The following is a 15,873-nucleotide window of genomic DNA, read 5'->3' as shown; positions in this document are numbered from 1 at the left end:
CAATGTAATATATATATATGGGGATTTTCATAGTTTAGTCCAGACTACCTTCCAGCCCAGCCCTCAACAAGCTCAGTGATACTGTGATTAAGGAACTTCTATTAATCCCATTTTCTGTTCCATGTCCTTCAAAGTCTGCATCAAAAAATATGACAGCAGCAGCCTTAGAAAGGCAGGCTGGTGTAAAAACATGGGCCCAAGACTCTGAATCTCCCGTGCCTACACTGAGAAGCGAGCAACACAGGAGTGCTCAGGAGCTGCTCATTCCTGCAGGATTAAACCTAGAAATCCTGATGGCTTGTGAGAGAAGGTATATTAATTCCTTCCTCTTTTTCAGAGGAGTCTAAATTACAGTCTCGCCTTCCATTATTCTCAGTTGGCTCCTTCTGTATGATAATTGCAGCAAGGTTAAAAATGACCTAATGATTGCATTAGTTTCCACACAACTTCCCTCTTTTCACTCCTCTCCGACCTCTACCCATAACAGAGATTAGTGAAGGACAGGCAGAAAAGTAAAAAGAATGCCTGAATATAGGTTGTCATACCCAGCCCAGCTGTTGCTAATAATAATTTTCTGAGTGCTAGCGTTGGATGAGCCATTTGTCACAAATGATTTATTTGATGAAATTAGCTCTCTCTTTCACTCATTGCAAACTTTCTCTGCAAAATGATGGAGACATTCAAAGTTGTTTGTTATGTATATAGGCCCAGGTGATTGTTTCCTCAAGCATGAGACTATGGATTAGTGGTGCGCTGAGGTACAAGTGTTCAATAGATACTATTTTGGATGCCTCTCCTTTTAACTGTCCTGTTTGGACAGACAGATCATGGCACTGATATTCAGCAGGCAAATGCCCAAATCATTCTGAAAGATTGCCCCTTAAGGGATACCTTGGTTGTTCATGCGATATCACTAATTGCTTCTGAAAATTTATCCCAGTGTCTATTCATTACATGTCATTACTCACATCAGTGACATGGCAGATATTATAATTCCATGACTGAATGACTGAATTTCTGCAAAATGGAGACTTGTTACCCACTAATGAATGACAAATAAAGCTGCCTTCTTTACATATGGAAATAGACATTCATACAGATAACATGGTCTCCCTTCCAACTTTATGGTCTTAACTGGAATGTCTGTAGAACAGAGATTTTTGCTAAAATGTCTCCCCATCTTCTGTCATTTTTTTTTCTCTAGTTTGCCTTGAAGTTTCTAAGTACTGTAAGGCAGACTCTGGGCTTTGACCTCAGCTGGGACTCATAGTTCTTATTACGGTATGTTCCCATTAGTTAGCCAGCTGTTCTCCAAGGATTACATCCATCCTGTGACACCTAACTGTCCAGGGACCCTTTAGGGGTTTCTTCATTCTAATTTGTGTGGCTTCAAAACAGGGGAAAAAATTGCATTATTTAGTTTGTGTACGAGTTCTCTCTTCAGGGCCGATTGTGGTTGATTAGATCACAGGAATGCATTTTGTATTTATGCCAACACCTCATGAAATCCATCCTTCCACTGGACACAGGTGGACAGCTGGTTCTGGGACAATAAATACACCAGGATGACACTGCATTTCAGTAAAAATACAGTATCGCTCGTGGAGAACTGTGGCTGGCCAGCTGGAGCTGACCACTGTGTTTGGGGGGGAACCAGCACAGAGAGCAGACCATGGACGGTGTCCTCTGTGACCTCTGTCCTGGACTGCAATGTACAACGTTACTGGAATTATACCAGGGAGGAGTGTGTCCCATATAAGGCCTATTGAAGTCCCTAGGTAATTTGTAGCCATAGTCATTTGTACTATTATTTAGTCAGGTTATTGATCTTTTAAGTCCGGTAGCTGTATCTGGCCATGATTGACACAAGCATCTTCATAGGCAGACAAGACAATGTAACGAAAGCCATAATACCAGCAGACAGTGGCAAAATAATGTAGGGAAAAGTGAGGGGGAGGAAGAGGTGATTTTAGTTCTTTGTCTTCCAATAATCACTGCACAGCTTGATATCTGATTTCTTTTACCCTAATCTCAGCATGCATCTCAAAAATGCTACTGGCCATCAGATTATCCCAGCAGATCATTAAATTTTCTTATCCTCCGGACTTATGTGTGCTGTGGAACTATCCAAGGATAATGAGCAGCCTGCTGTTGCACTCACCTGGTTGGGGTCGATGTGTTTTATGAAAGTTCCCCACATATTCTGTCTAATGAATGAGTCCTTTCTTTTTATAGGGGAGAACTCTAAGGGAAAAAGAAAAAAAATGACCTTTAGGGTTTTTTTACATGACCTTTAGGTTTTTTGATCAGAAACATGGTATCCTTCTGACAAATTCCTAGTTATCAACAGGAAACAGCAACATGTGATCCAAAAGCCACATATGATAAAGTTTGTGGTAGTATGTGCTCTTCAAAATTCATATACATAATGCTATTCTCCTTCCCTGGATGCTAGATGATTGGGGTCAGACATAAAGCTTCCAGCTGCAATTACCCAAACAGCTGGATGGGTTGAATTCATGGGCTAAACTGTTATTGCTTCTAGTAGCAAACTCAACATGGGTTATAGCAATACTAATGCTGTTTACTGACTCTAGGAAAGAAAACAAGTGTACCTGATCACAGATAAACTTACCTCCTCAGATAAACATTTAAATAAAAAAAGCTTTCTCCTTCAAAAACACATACCCTTATTTCCCTTGTGGCAGCCAGCTTTTCCTGCTCTTCCTTATGTTTTCATGTTCTTCTGTTGCTCTCCTATTCATGTTCTCTCATCTAATTCCCACAAATGGTTCCTTCTGCTCACATAACAAGGCTCCAGACTGGCAGAACAAACTTTCAGCACACCGGGGCTGAAAACTTAAATGCTGAATTGCAGCGATTTGTTGCTTGTACTGTAAAACCAGTAAGATAGGAACAGCTACTGGTCTAATATTGCTCATGTTCCTCTCCCCATCATGCAGGTTATAACTGCTTGTGTCCTGAGCCGCATTAATATGGGCACTCAGCTGCTATCGGGGAGGAGGATAATTGGATGCCCATGTTAGGCTTTCTCACCTGGAACTAATGTAGCCCTTTCTATACAGTCCCAGATGACCTAATCATGATCTACGTTGCCTCTGAAATTATAAAGGTGCTCCTATGATCACCATGACTGCAGACTCTGAACGTGTGCCAGACATGAGGGTATTTCTCCTCCTGCCATCTGTACAAGATGAGGTAGGGTGTGTTCCCCTTGTTTAACAAACAAAGAGTGAACGTCAAGTGACTGGCAAAAGGCTATACATGAAATGTGTCAAAGAAGAGGCAGGAATTGAAAGGAAAGATCTCAGGGTCTTTGCTGTTAAGGTCAGCTTTGCTTTCATCGAGGAGGAGAAAACGTGCCACTGTGAAGGGGAGAGTTAGAAAGAAGTAATCACTATATGCATAACAAAGCCTTCACTCATTGCCAAGGTTTGCAATGCCTTCAGTGGCAACCATCGCAGTCATTTTGAACAAAGCCCAGATGCACTAAAACTAAATAAACAACTGAGTTTTCCCAAAACCCAGGGTACCCAGATCTGCGGCTGAGGATGAGCCATGCTTTTTTCTGAACAGCTTTAATAGTGATTAATAAATTTAATAAAAATCTTGCTGGCAAAAAGCCCTTAAACATGACATTATTTACATAATTTCCTGCAAAGAACAGCTGCGTAGCCCTCCACTCCGGTCATGACTTCTCAGCTGTAGTGGTCCTGCACCCAAACATTCACAAATCTTAAGGCACATTTATGATACAAAGGAGCTTATGGAAGAAGTGTGCCTCCGGGAAACCAGCGCCTCACAAGTGTGACTTGAAAACTGATGGTGTAACCGGGGTCAAGATCCTGCAGTCAGATCCATATTGGTGACCACTGGGATGCATTGCAGGATTGGGCTCATATTTATTGGTAGCTTTTAATTAGTCTACATAGCTCATTTCCACATCTGCTTTCCTATAAACAAGCCACTAATTAGTTCAGTGAGTCGGTTAAAAAGTGTACCATAGTGCCAGATATTTTAAAGAGACACTGAAAGTATTTGAAACACAATCTATTTAATTTTAATTTTTTTTTAAAAGGAAAGCATGAAAAAAACCAACCCATATTTAATCTCCTCCTTCTGAATTCCTCTGCTAATTTCAGAATACATAGTTGCAAAGCTGTGACTGTGTTAAAGACTTGTGTGTCTCTAGAGGAAATCCACTCTGGCTTTAAGCTTTCTGATACATTCTACTGCTTAGCTTTACTCAAGTGATAGCTCTAGAAGCACCACTAGCACTTCTAAAGCTTGATTACTCACCTGAAAAAGTCAAGTTAATAACATAATTTTCTCAATACTCCAGCCTCCTGACCTAATGCAGCAAAGCAATACGGTTCTTAGTTTCTGGGCCAGAGTCTTGTATATGATCTGTACAACTTGTGGAGAAGAGGAGATGTTTCTAACTGGGATCAGAAAACATGAAGGTGAGACCATGTCTCTCCCTGTCCGCTGAGGGAAATGAGCAGAGCTCACTTCCTTCCAAAATGGGCCTGATCAGGGAAGATGGTGTCTGTGCCCTTACACAAACACCTCCTGGGTGATTCGTTGAACACCTCCTTCAGGGCCTTTGGAAAGGAAAGCAGACACCTCACGCAGATGTGTTAGCCTTGGACTGACTCCCACCCCTAGTTTCTGAAATCTCACTGGGCTCAGATATAAGTGAAGCACAGAGCAACTGAGTCAGGTCTTTGCATGAGCAAAGATGGAACCTTGGTGTGCGCAGATGTATTTAAAGCAAAAAATGAAAGACTTGGAGAACTCATTAGGCTTTTAAGTTCCTCCTACGTCTTGGTTTTGTCTGACTAAATCTTTTATTGACTCTGACTGAAAGCCTCAGTGCTAGGCAGCTATCCTTCCTGTTTAGCCTTGTGTCATTTGTGTCACTTTTAACAACAGAAGGTGAAATAATTAGGTCACTTTTTAAATGTGGACTTTTGCTTTGCAAGCTGACTGCTCCTTTAAAGCTAAGATGTCCCCCGACACCTCTCTTTGATATAGCACCTAATAGTTAAGCACAATGTCTTTCCTCCACCCTCCTTACTTTTTAATATGAGGCTTACAGCATGCCAGCAATTCAAACCTCCGCTCTCCATTGGCAAGTCAGGATGGCTTTGGTGAACAGCCTATTTCTTCTGATTATTCCTCGCCATTGTGAGGGATTATGGCTGAGGACCAGCGGTTCCCCCCACAAAGACTTTAATGGTCCAAACATACTCTCCTTGCAGATTACAGCGGAATCACTAATGCAATTTTGACCTGACTTTGATGCAGCACTCTATTGATGTGGGGTGACGCCGCAGCAAAGCAACAAGGTTAGATCTCAGCAGTGATGAAGCCGGAGTTCCTGAAAGGACGTTTACCTCCCGTGTGTGCAGGCGTGCAGGGAGGCGGCTGGGCCCGGCGCAAGGTGCCAGCTCAGGGCGCGCTCCAGCTGCCTGTGCGCAGACCGCAAGGGGAAAGCAAGATGCTTTTTAAACGCTGCTTTCCTGTACCCCCTCTCCGGAAGATAATCCCGGCCTGTTCAGCTGCTGAGCAGTCGGGTAATCAATCAATCAATCCGTCATGAAATCCGGTTTTGTCAAGCATCTCCCTCGCCAGCCGGGGGGCGTTTTGCAGCGCTTGGGTGCGGGTCTGGTCCGGTCCGCAACCCCGGGGCCGCCTTCCTCTTCGGGCGGGGGGGCATTAAAGAGAACTCTCCGCGGCTCTGCTGGGACCCCCGGGGCCACCTCCGCTCGCTTTTTAGGAGGTCTGGGCAGGGAAGCTCTGGACCAGCCGCGACAGGAGAGCGGATCAAGCATCAGCCCCGTCCGAGGCTCCATCCCCGCTCCCTGGGGGTGAGGCTGAGCCCCGGGAGCGGGGCTGGGGCTCCTGCGGCTGTGTCGGCACTGCATACGCCGGGACATACATGTGTACTTTATGTAGGTGTATATAACATATATATTTATAAGCAAACAAACAACTGAGCTGGGGGCCCTTTAAAATGTTCCAGCCACAGCGGTACCCGAAGGAGGGGGAAAAGAAAAAAAAGGGAAAAAAAAGGAAGATTTTTTTTTTTTTTCCTCCAGGCATCTGATTTACTCCGTGACTCTGATGCTTATCAACAACGCGTGAAGATTGCAATAAGGATCCTCCCTGGAAGGCGAGGAGGAGTGACTTCCAGGGGGCTGGGAGGAGGTGGAGTGCAGCGCGGCTCTCGCCTATAAGGAGGTGCCCAGCGCCCGGCTGCTGCTTCCCAGCCGCAGCTCGCAAGGTGAATTTCCGCGGCAGCAGCCGGGGGAGCGGGCTGGGCTCGGGCGCTGCCGCCGGCGTTTGGAGCGGCTCCTCCAAGGGCCGCGGAGGACGGTCCCTCGGCCGCCCGCGGCTCCGGCTCCCCCTTCACCCGGAGCGCCTGGATGCTGGATGGAGTAAATGAGCGGAGGAAGAGGGAGCGCCCAGAGGCTGAGAGGCGCTCGGAGATCGGGACCGGGGGAGACAGGCGGGCGGCTGGCTTCCCCCTCCGGGGCTGAACATGGATTCCCGAGCCCTCGGGGGCTTCACTCTGCTGCTCTTCAGTTTTTGGCACCTGGGATTAACTGCAACAAATTGTGAGTAGCGGGAGCTTAAGGAGTCGCCTGGGGTTGGGGCGGGGGCGGAGGGGGGGAGGAAGAGATGGGGAAAAAAACTCCCTGAAAAGGGGGTTGTTGCAACATGACCTCTAAGAAAGTTAGCCCGGCTCCGGTGTGCTAACGGAGCTTGGAAATGCGAAGTTGGGGCCAGATGGAGGGCTTGCTCGCCGCCGTCCTACCGGTGTGGACGTGGAAGTGAACGGGAGCCGCTAGCGCCTGCAACGAGCCGCTCGCTGGTTTTTCCCTCACGGTTTTCCGTTTTCCGCTGGCCGCGTTTTTTTGCGGCCAGTGTCGCTGCTGCTCGCCCTGCCTCAGCTGCCCGCCGCCGGCTGGGACGGGGCCGGAGCCGTGCGCCTCTGCCTGCCGGGCTGGAAGGGGTCGGTCCTTCCCGCGCGAGTCGGGGGTGCCGCGATTTTGCGGGCGCAGTCTCGCTCCGGCCTGGCGGAGCAGCGCCGGTGGCACCGGGGATCTTCCCCCGGCCCGGCCCGGCGGATGCCGTCGGTTCCCACGGGCGCGGCCGGGTCCCGGGGCGTGCTCGCCGTCCCCGCTCCCCCCCGCAGCATCCCGGGTGGGAAATCACTGTTCGCTCCCTCTTCCTCGGGAGATCCCCTCGTAAGTTTCCCACGTATTGCTGCCGGCCCTAAGGGCGGTGCCAGCGGGGTCTGTCCCCGCAGGCAGCAGCCTCTCTCGCCGCCGGGCTTTGCGGTGTCGGGGCGGGCGGGCACCGGCGGCCGCTCTACGGACGCTTCGGCGAGCGCGGTGCAGCCGGGGACCTGCGGCGCCGGTGGGCCCTGGAGCCCGGGGGAGGGGAGACGCCCCGTGACCTGCCCCCCCCCCCTCCCCCCCCCCCCCGCGAAAGCGCGGGGAGGGGAGGGGGCGGCCGATGCCGCATGGAGCGGCAGCGGGGCCCCGCGGTGCGCGGCCTCCCCCGCGGACGCGGCCCGTCGGGCGGAGCTGGGCGGGCGGGGGCCCCGCCGGGGCGCGGCGGACACCAGAGGGCGCTGTTGCCCCGCCGGCGGCGCGGGGCGGCTGCCCTGTCCCCGTCCCCGCCCGGGCCGGCCCGGCGGCCGCGGCGCCCGGCGCTGAGGTGCGCGGCGGGCGCTGCCTTCCCCTCCTTCCCGCCCGCTGGGCGCTTCCGAACGAGCTGGCGGCGGTGAGCTTTCTCCTTTCTCTCTTTTCTTTTTTAATTTTCAGTCAATTAAATTGCCGTTAATATGTTTTAATAATGTTCACGAATACTAAATGGCAGGCGATTTAAGGCTGAGGCTTGCCGTTACTGATGCAGTCATAAAGTTAATTCCTAACACTTAAAAAGAAACTCTGCATTAATGAGTTTTACTATTTCACGGATGACAGTTTAATTTCCCAGTGCCAATAAACATTTCCGTTGAATACACACTGCTTCCTAAATATTTAGGAGTCAATCTTTTTAAAGCATAATGATCAATGGTTTTATTATACTGTACAGATTTTACTTATTCATGGAGCAATGAATTAGCGTGGAATCAGCTGTAAGTGCTTTTCCAGGAGCTGAGTGAAGGAGCCTGTGAATCTGTAATAGCTACAAGTTCCCTAGAAACCTCATTAGATTCGCATGTGAAGATATCTGTGTGTGCGCACGGACCTCAATGATTGCGTCCAGTATGAAAATTCATCACCTTCTTAAATAAATCATCTCTGTGTATTGGAGCTCAGGGAAGCTGTGCTCCCTTCCTCAATTTTGGGCTAAGAAAGCTTATATACGGGCAAAAATATTGAATGTTACGTGCCTATAAGTAGTATCCTGAAGTGTATTTAAATAGCTACATAAAGGTGCCATTGCTTTTAAGGATTCCTGAGCTCCCGGGTACCCAGTAAACTTTCCAAAAGGAGAAGTTACCAAAAAATTCCGCAAATGGGAGCCTTCAGCACAGGCCACTGTCAGGAGCCGAGGTCCTTCTATTTGAAAGCCAAAGTGCAAATGAGAAAACATTTTTTTCTGTGCCTTCCTCAGTTTGAACAGTTTGGCCGAAGGGCTCTCATTCAGATGCCTGTACTGGTATATTTACAATGGCTTCAGCAGGCTTGTTTCTGGCAGGTTTTGCAAACAAGAACAGAACTGGGGACAGTATTTACAGTGGAAATGGAGTATGCTTCTTGGAGGAAGAATGCAACTTATTTAGCTTTCTTCCTAATATCGAACATGGCATTAATCTAATTTGGTTTTTTCCCTTGCTTCTAAATTAAGAAACTCTTAAAAATGATTCTCCTCTCATTTATTTAGTTTCTGTAAAGTAAAAATCCTGAGTAAGTAAAAAATGTTCCCCACCACTGAGATATTTGATTCCAATTTCCTCTTTGGTAATAGCTTTTAATTAAACAAAGAATTGCTAAAGAAACTGCTTTGAAACACAGCTACAGGCTAGGGGTCAGTAGACGTAATGAGAAAGATCAAAATTACCAAATGCTAATAAAACATAAGAAATTCCTCCCACTTTGCTTTTTGCAATAATTTATTACATTAGGTAACTAGAGTGGCAATAGGATTTTTCCCCAGGATACTAATTACTAGAAAATGAATAAATAGCCATGTATGTAAAATTGGAAATGAGTTGCATACGACATCTTGGGAACTGAAACTTCTACATCCATCAGGTAGACAAGGAGACACAAAGCCTTCCTCGCTATCTAACAAATGAGTTGCCCCTTAGCAGCATATTCTGTGGTCTGCAAACATCAGTAGCTTTTGTAAGTCTAGATTTCCAGTTGTTGAATGCAATTTTTTCTTCTTTTTCTTTTCCTTTTCAAAGTTGGAGGGAGGGGGGAATAGTGAAAATATGAAAAGAGAAATGAACTTAAGTTTTCCCCAACCACTTTTCACGTAGCAGTTTAGGGCTAGTCTGCAGCTGCAGAAAAGAATCAAAGAATCTCAGGAGCATTCCTGGTTAGTGGTCCTCCACCTAATTTGGTGCTGTGTAACTTCAAAATTTTTCCTATTGTTGTTTTACACATTACCTCCCCGCCCCCTTATTTATATCTTTCTCGATTGACTTTTCTCACATGGCCAGAATGACGTAGCAGATTAAAACACCTCCTGGAGAAGTGGCACCTTCTAACTCCAGTTGCAAAGGTTACTCTCAGAAATGATTACATGTTTCCGTTCCTGAACACAGCCTCCTCTCCCTCCCACAGAACCACTAGCATTTATTATCCCAGTTCACTAGCACTTATTAGCTGATAATAAGACGTTCAAACCTTTCAGTTAGACCCGGTCATGGCTGTCAGTTGAAGCTGCAGAAATTCAGTGTGTGGTAGAATCAGATCTCCTGTTGAACTTCTTACTGAAATATATGGTCAATGTATGGTCCACTACTCCGCAGTAGATTTAGATGTGGCCTTACAGGACAGTGTCTTTAATAACTCTATGCAGTTAAAAGGTAGGTAGTGTGTGTCTATATTTCTATTTATTTTGAAATAGAAAAAAAAATGATCTTTTTGGATTTGAAGAAAACATACATTTTCTTGGACAAGGAGACTTCTGTTGCCTAAAAACACAGAAGTGTTGACTGTGATTTTAGTCTTCCTTCACAGTGATCTAAATTGATGATAACTGTGCAGGAGTCAGACAAGTGTAAGTAAAAACTTAACAGGAGAAAATTTGACTCCAGATGCTTGAGGCCATTAAGATCAGTAGGTGTATCTGGGACTTGTAACAGCACAAATAAGACCTGTCGGGTCAACAGTGGTAAAGGCAAGAGGTCTGTTAAACAGTGACCTTTCTACCCATGTGGTCAGAAATGCTAAGTTTTGAAGACATCTGCTGAAATGGGTAGAATATTGATCATCCGATCTCAGCCTGTGGCTCATTTGCTTGCAGGCTGAGTAAAGTGGATCAGATGCACGTCGCTGGCTCTTCCTCTGGCTCCGGTACTTAAGTATTCTTTACAAGAGACTAGTATTCAGGCATGCTTTCCTCCTTTTAGTTCCATACAGGGAGAAAAACATATACAAACGTCTTCATGCCTTCAGATGCAACAATGAAGAAATAGTACAGAATAATGAGATTTCCTGAGAGAAAGGCTGTGAATGAGATTCCTGCCACGGCAAAGTCCAAGGGACCCACTGCTGATCAGTGCCTCTCTTGCATGTCTGTCATTATCTAGCATTCAATCAGTTTGACTCCACTAGCACTCCTTGGCTTTGAATCAGTCTTAAAGACGGTCTTTCCATGGACTACAATGGTCTTTGGATTCTGCAGCCACTAGGCAGGTGGCATTGCTAGCCCACAGGAATCTATCCAGGGTTATTATCATCGCAGTATCAAATACATTGTCTGCTTCGACAATTTTTTTTCTTTTTTTGCTCTTAATGTCATGCAAATGCAGCAAGATTTTTCATATAAATTAACAGCAAGAACAAATTGTTTTCAAATGTGCTTGGTACATTTGTACAAAGTATAGACTTCAAGTGTAAAATATGGTGATTCTGGGTAGAAGAAGACACTTGTGAAGCTCTCCCAGCACATGGCAAGTACAGGCTTCTGCCAGCACCCCAGTGAGTGTAGGACTGGTGAATGTTTTTTAATCACTATAATCATTCTTTTACCAATGCGAAACTGAGGCAGCACATCATAAGCAAGCCTGGAGATAGATTCTCACATTGATTATACATTTAAATATCTAAAATAAATCCTTTGGGGTCAATTGAGTTGATCCCATATGACGCGATCATGTCCCATGCTCTGTTGTTAGATCATATTCATATTTGCCCTGCTATATATAATCATTTCTAAATCCATGGATTACTCCCCATTTCCTCTTCCCCTCCTTTTCCTTTCTCTGCTGCTATTTGAAGCAAATGGAGTTCAGGTAGCTGAATACTGAAATGAATAAGAATCTGAAGGCAGTGGGAGTGTGGGATGGCATTTATTTATTTTTAGCCCCCAAAATGCATTTTCTATAGATGTGACAGGTTTCAGCTCACTTGGCAAACTTGAATTACTGTCTTACCCCCCCTGCTTTAGGAGAGATGAGAATGGGAGAAACACAGAACTGCAGGTATATCTGCCAGTATCACACATGACAGAGGCTTTCTATATGCATCTGCTTTCCCTTAGCCTACCAGCCTCCCGAGTCCTACCAAGTGTCCAAGGGAGTGAGCTGCCTATACAGGACACCAGGTAACTTGCTGTGCTTTTTTTTTTTTAATAAAGGACTCTGCTCGGTTTTGCCGTCCTTAGAATTGGGGGAAAGATATTCTGGTCCTGTAGCATTCACTTTTTCAGACTGCTGCTGCCTTACTGATACATGGGCCACATTTGCATCATGTCTGTAGGATTTGGTTCTCACTGGACACATCTCTTCTGGGCCTACGCAGAAAGTAGGGGTGCAAAAGGGAAAAGAACAGGTAGATCTGCATGAACATTTTTCTTTCTGCTGTCAGTAAAGTGTCTTTAAGAGACACAGACTGGTTGTTTTTTTTGTTTCAGTCTTAACTAAACTCCCTCTACTCAAACCAAGAAAGAGGGGAAGAGAATAGTATAATCCTGATGTAATAAAGGTTTAAAATTACAGGCAATTCTTGGAGGCTTTGAATGCATCACTTGGTAAAGCAGGAAGCATCAGTAGACCTATTAGCATGTCTCCGTAGAGTCAGAGGAAAACAAGAAATTTTTTGTACACGGTGCTAGACTGATATCATTAGTAATTAATTTCCTTGTATTAATCTTGTTTCTGAATTTTCTAATTGCCCTGTGCAGATTCTTGTGGGCTGATAATGCCATCTGTTCACTGGATCAGTGCAACTGATGATGTTTTAAATGATGAAAACAATGCAATATAGAATCTAGAGGGAAAAAAGATATGCCAAAACATTGATTTATTTATTTTTAATTATCCGCTCTGTTAAGCAGTTAAAAAAAAAAAATTGGTAGTTCATAGTGCAGTGACCTAACTGCCCTTCTAAATAGATACTCAGAAAATATTTCAGACTTTAGCTGGTATTTGCTCCAAAAATAAAGGAAAGTAACTCAGTAAAAGAGAGAGCATGAAGCCATTTGTAAATGAAGGATCTTGCCTGATCTGTATTCCAGGAGAGGAAGCCCCATTTTTCTGACTGTCTTTTGCCTCTGCATGATACTAGCTCTTTCTCTACATTCTTACAAACATATGCTGGAACTCAGATAACTTGGTCCATTTCCTACAGAAGTTTGTGCTCAGAGATTATCAACACAGGTTCTGAATAAAGCAGTGGAAGTCTGTATGAACCTACCTATTTACAATGCTAAACGGCTATTAGAGTACTGGTTGGTTCAAGTATTATTGTATTTTGTTACCTGTGAATTAAAAGCCTGCAGAGTTAACTTTTTGAATGTACAGTTGTAGTACTTTAACTGAAAATAAGATACAGAGCTCAGAGAGACAAAGTGGTCTTCTAGGTAATGGTAGCTTTTATTTTATGCAGTGTTTCTCTACCATGATAAAGACCTCACCGGTGCTCAACCTCTCAGTCTCTAGTGCAACCCCAGAGGTCTCAACCTGCACAGGCATCGAATAACCCCAAGTACCAGAAGTGTGTTACAGACAGGGCAACAGGATGTGATGAGTTCGTGGACATCTGTGATAAAAATGTTTGTTTCTTCCATGACAGAAGCTGTCTGTGGAAATAATTTTGGAAGAGAGATGCTTGTTCTACTCTTTTTCAGACACTGTATATGTATTTGGAGACTGTTTCCTGGTTGAGAAGAAGGCTTTAGTGTTAGAAAGAAATGTCAAGAAATGATTCACATGGCAAAACCAGCACTAGCCTCTTAGTCTCCTTCTGTATCGGTGGCAGCGTATCAGCGTAACTTTTGTCCTCATCCTATGCACATGCCAAATCAGAGAGAGAAGTCAGGCTTGGAATCAGACCCCTATGTGGCGGTGTGTTGCGGATGGGAGGAAGTTTCTAGTGAACCAGGGTGCAAATGGGTTTTTAAGTGAACTAGTAGATTTTTTCCCTCAGTTTGAGTCTAATTGAAACTGGCTTTGGATAACAGCAGCTCAACGATTTCTGTTTTGTCATGAATGACGATTACTTAAGTAACTAAATTTAAAGTAACATTCATCAACATCACTGTGATTCAAGATGTGGAGGTTGTTTCAGCTCCAGGATTGTGTTGGTGTGCTTGTATTGGGCCAGGGAAGTCCAGATTCCTGTCCATAGAGGCTGGCTTACCGATGAGTTGGATGTAGGTGCTGGAGGTTTGCTGGGAAGAGTCTCTGTGACTCCCTCCTGTCATAGTCAACATCAGACGCATTACACCAGTGGTTAGCTTATAACATGACAACGCTGTTTCCATGCTGGAGAACACAACTCCAAATTTGAGGTTAAGGGGTATTCTTAATGAGCATCACTCTTAGATGTATTCATAAGAGCAATAACAAAGAAAAGCTAACTTTGTAATTGCTCATTCAGTGCCATTCTAGACTATAAAAGGTTTTTAGTGGCTGGTGTTAATGCACTCTTTTCCAAACTGTTAATTGCCTGGGATCTGTGTGATCTTTATGGGATGAAAGAGCACAGAGTTGCAGCGGGACACACTGTACTTCTTTCAGCCTGGTACCCAGAAATACTCAAAAGATATTCAGCAATACCCACAGCAGTGGAAACTGCAAAGAATAACTATGGTATCATTCTGGGGAGCACTTCCCTTTTGACACTGGTAATTAGAGTTTAGCACAGAGCTCCAACGCATGAAGCAGAATGGTATTCAATACTAGCCATTGTGGCACAGCAGGAATTGGACTGGAAAGGAAATAAATGCGTTTTCATTCTCTGTTTTATTGTGTGTATTGAGAAGGATTGAGTGTTGGCCCTTAGGAATTCTGGAGCATAAATTTTTCTTCTAAAACTATTCAGTGCACTGTGTTGCCAATATAGTAGTAAATCATCATAATAATTTTCAAATGGGTAGAATCCTCTCTTTTTTTCCCAGCTGGGCAATGAGGAGTTGATAAATGCTGTACCGTCTGGATAAGAATTGGCAAGTTCCATTTACTTCTGCTCTAAATGGTGAGGCATTGTTCCTCGATGACAATGGTTCTTCACTGATGACAGCTCGTCAGCAGTCCAGGAACAGAGGCAAATACCTTGTGATCTATGTCACAAGTGACATAGCTGTAGTAATTTCCGTATTAGTTCGGTGACGTCTCTATATGTTTGGGCCTAAATTACCCCCACTTCTGATGTAGATGCTATGAGCCATTGCTCTCTGTCCTCCTTCTAGGTCATAAAAACAACCTACTGAGCATTAATACGGCCTTTTTCAATACGGCCTCCATGCAAATTTATGCCTTTTAATATGGCCTCCATGCAAATTTATCACTGGAGCAGGAGAGGAAATGCCATTTTTTTACTGGAGAATATCTGGTGTGTCTATAAAATTATGCAAAAGGAAAGGAGCAGGAGATAGAGTCTATTCTTTGTAGGGGAAAGAGGGTAGGTCACAAAGGATCTTCTCCCAGTTTCCCATTACTAGTAGCAGCTTCCTAATGCACTCAATGAGGAGGTCTGAATTAATGGTCCAAGCGAGTCATCAGTGAACCGTTAGGAGTAACACATTCATTTGTAGTAAGCAGGATTGATTTATGAATAGGACAAAAGGGACTAAATATGCTATGAAAATGCATGTTGTAGATTTTTTTTTTTCCCTGATGAATAATTCATCCTCTTCTAGTATCTATGAAAACAAAAACATTGTGAACATAAGAACCCATTAAAAAAGTTAATCCCACAAATGGCTGAACACGGAGAAAATCAGCTTTTGTTTTAAAAGGTAGATTTACTCAAATCTTCTCTAATTTGATTTGCCAGTGGGGTATAATTTAAGTCAAACAAGTTAGCAGCATTACTTGCTATATGAAGGTCTAAATATTTAATAGATTATGAGAAATGCCTGCCCCACAGGATAACGAGCTAAGGAGCGCTGATTCTCCACAGTGCAGAGGGTAAGCTAAACCCAACAGAAATAGCAAGCAAAATGAAGAGGGAGCATCTGTTCACAGGATATGGTCCTCTAAAGCTGGCCTTGGGAGCACTTGTAGTGCACCTGCTATTCTAAATAATCCTGGGGAAACTACCTCTGAGTAATGATAGTGGTCTTTTAGTAGCTGTAAGGGTTCATGGTCTTCCCATGGTCTCTACGTGTCTATGAAGATGCCCACAGTGAACCTCTCCTAGCCAGAGCACA

General features: G+C 44.6%; 1 protein-coding gene across 1 annotated transcript in view; it reads left to right on the top strand.

The window, feature by feature from the left end:
* Positions 1–6,347: 6,347 nt before the first annotated feature.
* CNTNAP5 (contactin associated protein family member 5) overlaps positions 6,348–15,873 on the top strand; it is a 310,358-nt gene continuing 300,832 nt past the window's right edge. The window contains exon 1 of the mRNA XM_076342919.1: positions 6,348–6,644. Coding sequence (XP_076199034.1) covers positions 6,569–6,644 — 76 coding nt within the window. The 5' untranslated portion in view covers positions 6,348–6,568. The remainder of the gene's footprint in view (positions 6,645–15,873) is intronic.

Source organism: Aptenodytes patagonicus, chromosome 6 (genome assembly GCF_965638725.1).
Source record: "Aptenodytes patagonicus chromosome 6, bAptPat1.pri.cur, whole genome shotgun sequence".
In the NCBI taxonomy this organism is placed as follows: Eukaryota; Metazoa; Chordata; class Aves; order Sphenisciformes; family Spheniscidae; genus Aptenodytes; species Aptenodytes patagonicus.
Note: the sequence above shows the minus strand (reverse complement) of the source record. Positions and strands in the feature narration are given on the sequence as shown.